The sequence below is a fragment of the Pseudovirgaria hyperparasitica genome (genome assembly GCF_010093815.1).
Source record: "Pseudovirgaria hyperparasitica strain CBS 121739 unplaced genomic scaffold EJ05scaffold_38, whole genome shotgun sequence".
NCBI classification, from domain to species: domain Eukaryota; kingdom Fungi; phylum Ascomycota; class Dothideomycetes; order Acrospermales; family Acrospermaceae; genus Pseudovirgaria; species Pseudovirgaria hyperparasitica.
Window position 1 is genome coordinate 30,957 of NW_022985586.1, and position 5,032 is coordinate 35,988.

At 48.9% G+C, this 5,032-nt stretch overlaps 3 protein-coding genes across 3 annotated transcripts; 1 reads left to right on the plus strand and 2 right to left on the minus strand.

The window, feature by feature from the left end:
- Positions 1-426, minus strand: EJ05DRAFT_481115 (uncharacterized protein; the record flags this gene model as incomplete). Its single annotated transcript, XM_033744999.1, has 1 exon — positions 1-426. A coding segment is annotated over one exon (426 nt), but the record flags the coding sequence as incomplete, so codon positions are not given.
- Positions 427-1,521: 1,095 nt separating this feature from the next.
- On the minus strand, positions 1,522-3,211 carry EJ05DRAFT_505864 (glycoside hydrolase; the record flags this gene model as incomplete). The annotated part of the gene is made up of 4 exons (XM_033747747.1): positions 1,522-2,083; positions 2,134-2,749; positions 2,800-3,143; positions 3,198-3,211. The coding sequence occupies 4 exons, from the start codon at positions 3,209-3,211 to the stop codon at positions 1,522-1,524; spliced, it is 1,536 nt and encodes a 511-aa protein (XP_033595102.1).
- Positions 3,212-4,379: 1,168 nt separating this feature from the next.
- EJ05DRAFT_505865 (uncharacterized protein) lies at positions 4,380-4,796 on the plus strand (the record flags this gene model as incomplete). Its single annotated transcript, XM_033747748.1, has 1 exon — positions 4,380-4,796. One exon carries the CDS (start codon positions 4,380-4,382, stop codon positions 4,794-4,796), a length of 417 nt encoding a protein of 138 aa, XP_033595103.1.
- Between the last annotated feature and the right edge of the window lie 236 nt (positions 4,797-5,032).

A 5,032-nucleotide genomic window follows, 5' to 3' on the forward strand; every position in this document is an offset into this window, starting at 1 on the left:
CTTCTTACGGGTGTTCTCGTCTTTACTAACGCAGTGTCTAAACACCGTCACGATAATCTTAGTAGCCTCCTCGGTAGGCTTCGCTTTCTGAACGGCAGTAATAAATTTATTCCATTGCTTTGCGCTCAACATGTCCGACCGAAGGCTCTTCACAAACGCCACAATGTCTGCATCACCCATTTCCTGAATTTCGTCGTTGTCAAGCACAAGCCATGGCAGGTAGAGACTATTGCTACTTGGCACCAGGTGTGACCCAAAGTGTCGTAGATAGCGATTCTCCTTCCGAAACTGCTTAGAACACTGCGACCAGCCAGTACTTGTCTCTACAGGTATTTCGCACACGTAGCTAGTAGTCGGTCTCTGCCGTCGATGGTGTGTCTGTACTGCGACTGAATGAGACGCTGGCGGGTAATTGGCCAAGGGCATATTCCAATCCACATTGAATTGAACGCTTGTCGCTGGATTGCCGCTAATTTGACTTGTCCAATCGCTGCCCTAGTATGCGTAGACCCAGAAGCACGCTTCCGAAGGAACACCCAATCCGTAGCGTGCTGGAATGGACGGAGAATAGGTGTATCCGGAAAAGAACAAGCCATAAGATGCCCCTATCAGAAGCTTTCAAAGCAATGGACTCTCGGAGATCCTGCTGCTCATACATTTGTTTCCCAAATTCATGGTGATGCGGACCTCGAATGGTATATCATGTACGTCACGCGGACTACTCGCGTACTGTTCGTGGAATGATCTGTATTGTACATAGCCTATCATCCCTCTGTCGCAATCACATCATCGGCTACCCTATCTCTTCTCAGTACATTCTCCCAGATGATCAGCGGCTTCATCTTGATAGCATCTTCAGATCTGTCAGCCAAGAGACACCGTCCTCGGAGTCACATATATAAATCCTTTGACCGCGCCTTATGACAATGAAGATATCTGCGCCATAGCTCTTCTTGAAAAGCACGCCTTTCCGAAGAAAATTGTCTTTAGCCTTGCGGAACTTTTTATTGACCAATTTTTGGCCCATGCTTACGAGTCAGGTAGGGCTATTTCGCATAAAGTACCAAGTTGCGAAGTATACCCCAGGTAAAGAGCTCATACCAAGTGACTTACGGTAATGCATGCTCAGTCACTAAGGCTTTACTGAGCCGCAGACTTTACTGAGCCGTCACACTTTACTGAGCCACTACAATATTCAGCGCTAATATCGTTACGATTGAAACTGAGCCGTGAGAGATTCTGTCCTGGTGACTAGTCGCTAGCTGATCATGAAACCACATCAGCTTCCACCTGCTCTTTCCAGCGAAGAATTTCAGAAGTTCCCACGTTGAAAGGACGCAGGCCCAACGCTGTGTGCCATTCACCTGTTATAGAGATAGTCATGCCAAGGAGGGAAGAGCTTCATTAATTTCCTATGAAGGTTCTTATCAGAAACTGTGTTACAGCAAGTCAAGACACATCATTTCTATTCCACGTGACTCTCAATAATGTCTGGGGGAATCAGGGCCCAATGATGCAAAGCTAGCCCACCTGCGTTATCCAAGTTACGATGGTGACCACAGGAGGCGGCGTAAAATCTGCTGTTAGGGTAACCACCAAGTTTACGATTCCACCGTCTGGTGGGGACTCTTTCGATGGGGAAGGCTGCAGTGGCTCGCTGCCGGAGTTTACGTTTACTACAACGCCTGTTGGTTGATCAACCTGACTGATACTAGAAGGATTTGTCGACGGCGTCAGTCGTTTGCAGCCTGTCAGATCGATGTTTTGAATTCCCGTGCTTAGGGCCGAGATATGGTCCGGTAGACTTGCATTCTCTTCTCCAAAACTCCACGCCATCGCGCCACCTAAGCATTTGTCTTTTACTATGTGATCTATCTTTAGCTGCACATACTTTATTGGGTCCCACGTCCAGAATAGAGCATCAGTCGGATCAAAGTAAGTGTATCCGCCAGCGTGACCGTCATCTATAGGATCTGCGAGCGCGGCTTTCCAGGATTTCCAGAGGTCAGGACCTTGGCAGCTGTCGGAGCCGCTATATGGAGGGTTGCATCTACCATAGCCACAGTGCTCGGGAGTGTCGCCACTAGAACTTGAGTTAGTTCTCTAGAGCATTAACAACGGCATCGTACACACCACCAGCCCTTGCTGGAGCAGCAGAAGCCCGGACTACATTTGGCTCCTGTACCAGGGCCGCAGCGCCCACCATCCGGCACAGAGAAGCTCTGAGGGACGTCTAACGTGTTCTTCATTTCGAAAGTCATGGAGCCGGATTGAAGGGTATCTGCTCCTTGGCTGTCTTCCAGGGCAAACGTATCGCAGCCAAGCCCACCTAGCTGAGTACAGATGCCGCTCACATGAGCCCACTTAGCATACAGTGCAAACCCGAGATTGATCTTGCCCGAAAGCAGTCCTTTTTCGAGATATGCGTTCGCTGTAGCCAAGGTGCCCTCCACCGAGGAGTGATGGGCGGTGATGTTATCTCGTCGATTGTAAAGGTCATATGTCATTAGATTGACGAAGTCCACGGAGTCAAATATCGTTTTAGCCTTGGCACTGTCTTCGAAGACAAGCATGTCACTAGGCCTTCCTGGAACTGCAATGGACAAATGTTTTCCGTCGGGTGATAGATCGGCGTGAATAGCCTGGAGAAGCTTGACGTAACCGTCCGTTTCACAGAGCAAACGGTCTGCGGCCTGTGGGTTACTCTTGTAGTCAACAGTATTCCCGCCTGGATATTCCCAGTCGATATCTACGGTGATCAATAGCATTCCAACAGGAAGTTTGAAGAGACTTGCTTACCAACTCCATCGAATTGATGGTTTTCAAATATGGGGAAATCGCCATAGAGAACTCTGTGGAGATTCTGTACGAACAGAGACAGACTAGCGTCGCTCTCTATGGTCTTCCGCCAACCGATTTCGGGGTCGTCGTTCCATCCGCCAACCGCAAGACTGACTTGGACATCGGGGCAATTCACTTTCAGGCTTTTCAACGCACTGACATGCCATTTATGGCCAGGTTCATCATCCGTCCACAGTGGATCGAATGTTTCGTTGTTAAGGTGGTGGCTTAGCATGAACGACAATATGACATGCGTGATGCCTTTGGAACGGATCAAATCCATCGAGGCATCTGGATGCCACCTGATGCCCGTTTAGTATGGTGCGCCGCCTGAAGTTGCTTGAGGATATGCTTACTGATCATAGTACATGACCAATCGAGGTGACCGAGCATCTTGCTGGGACACGCTTCTTGCTATGCCTAAGAAGGTCAGAATCACTGGGAGAGCAAACTTTAGCATGACTTTTGAAGATGCTGCAGTGTTACACTTGAGAGAAGGGGTTTAGATATGGCGCACGAAGCTCAGTGGAAGAGGGGAACGAGGTTAAGGCGTGCATTTCAGAGTATGTGTGACACCTCATCAATCCGTTGGGGGATAGACAGGGGCGCAACGTGTGCAGCGTCTTGAGCGCCCTTTCACATTACGGCTATTTTTAGTACCAGGAAGAAAAATGGGCCGGACCACGACCAGTGCTACCATTATGAGAATGTCGCGCCGCGCGAGGACAGATGAAACTGGATGGTGTGGATAACAGTCAACACAAGGAGAGTGGCGTGAAATGTCAGGATCAATCACGCAAGGGTAGTGGACAGGTAAGCCTACCTTATATAGATTCGTCTCACCATACGCTTCGAGTAGTTACATGCTAACAACGAGTTACTGACAAGCATGGCTGCTCCCACGGTCCATTTATTACCTCAAATTGTCAGATCAATTTCTCGAGGGCCTACCGAGTAGAGATATCAATCATTACCCGTTACGAAGATCATCTTCTAACATGTATGCAATGCAAACCCAGGCGTCTTGTCTTCTGCCCTGGGGGCTCGCACCTTACTAAAGACCTTTGACACGGGAGATGGAGAACTTCTTTATCGTATAACTCCAAAGCTAGCACATCATGTCCGAGTCGAACTAGAGCCTGGGTGGATAGAGATCCGTAGACTTTTCGGTCTTCCCTTCGTGGGGCGACGAAAGAATCAGAGATGGGGCTATCGCTATGTACTTGCAGGGATGGACATTCACAGTCTTCAGTTACCGAATGCGGGAATTATGCAATGGCTTCCCTGACGCCCATACAGGCGGTCTCAGTCTGTCGCATTGTTAGTAACATGTCATGTGTCCCTATTGGCACACAAGCAAGGCAGGGTCGAGACCCGATTCCGGGCCATTGAGGGCGCACTGCTATTTTCAAGTCTAAGACTAAATTTGGGCCAGCGCAAGATGTACATGACGAGAATCATATAAGCTTCGTAGAGAAAGTAGCAATATCACTTCAACTACAACCCTCGTAGTCACTGGGTCACTCCTGCGATTTGACATGTCTATTCAGGCGGAAACGAAACGACACACTATCTGGCCTGGAAGCAGCTCCAGCTCGTCTCTTAGTGACCACAAGGATGAACAGCACACTCAAATCCTAGAGATCACCGAGGTATCAAGGCCAAAACGCATACGCCAACGGAGCTTTGTGTCTGATTCTCGAAACCCGAGGGATTTGCGACTTGTGCCCGAGAAATTCTCTGCCCTTCAGCCACGCGGCCAAATCCCCATATCGTCGCTATCACCATGGTCGTCGTACGAGAGTCTCTATCGGATAGAGCTTTGTGGTGCTGTTGCTGTTGTCCGGAAGCTTACAGGATCAAGAGCTTTGTATATGATCAAAAGTACCAGAGACGCAAGTCGTGCTCTGGAAGCCTCGCAGGTACGCAGACACCCCAACATCTGTCAGATATAAGAGATCTTCAATCACGACGACGCTTCATATATTGTCCTGGAAAACATGGCTATTTCCCTAGGCCATATGGTCGGGTGCCCCAGGAGTATAAAGGAGAAGGAGCTGGCCATCATTGCAAAACAGGTTTGGATGACTCTTGATGTCCGTAGCTGCAAAGCTGATACTGGCCATAGACGCTTGATGCTTTGTTATTTCTGCAATCGCAGAACGTGACATTCCTTGTGACTTGCTCTAAT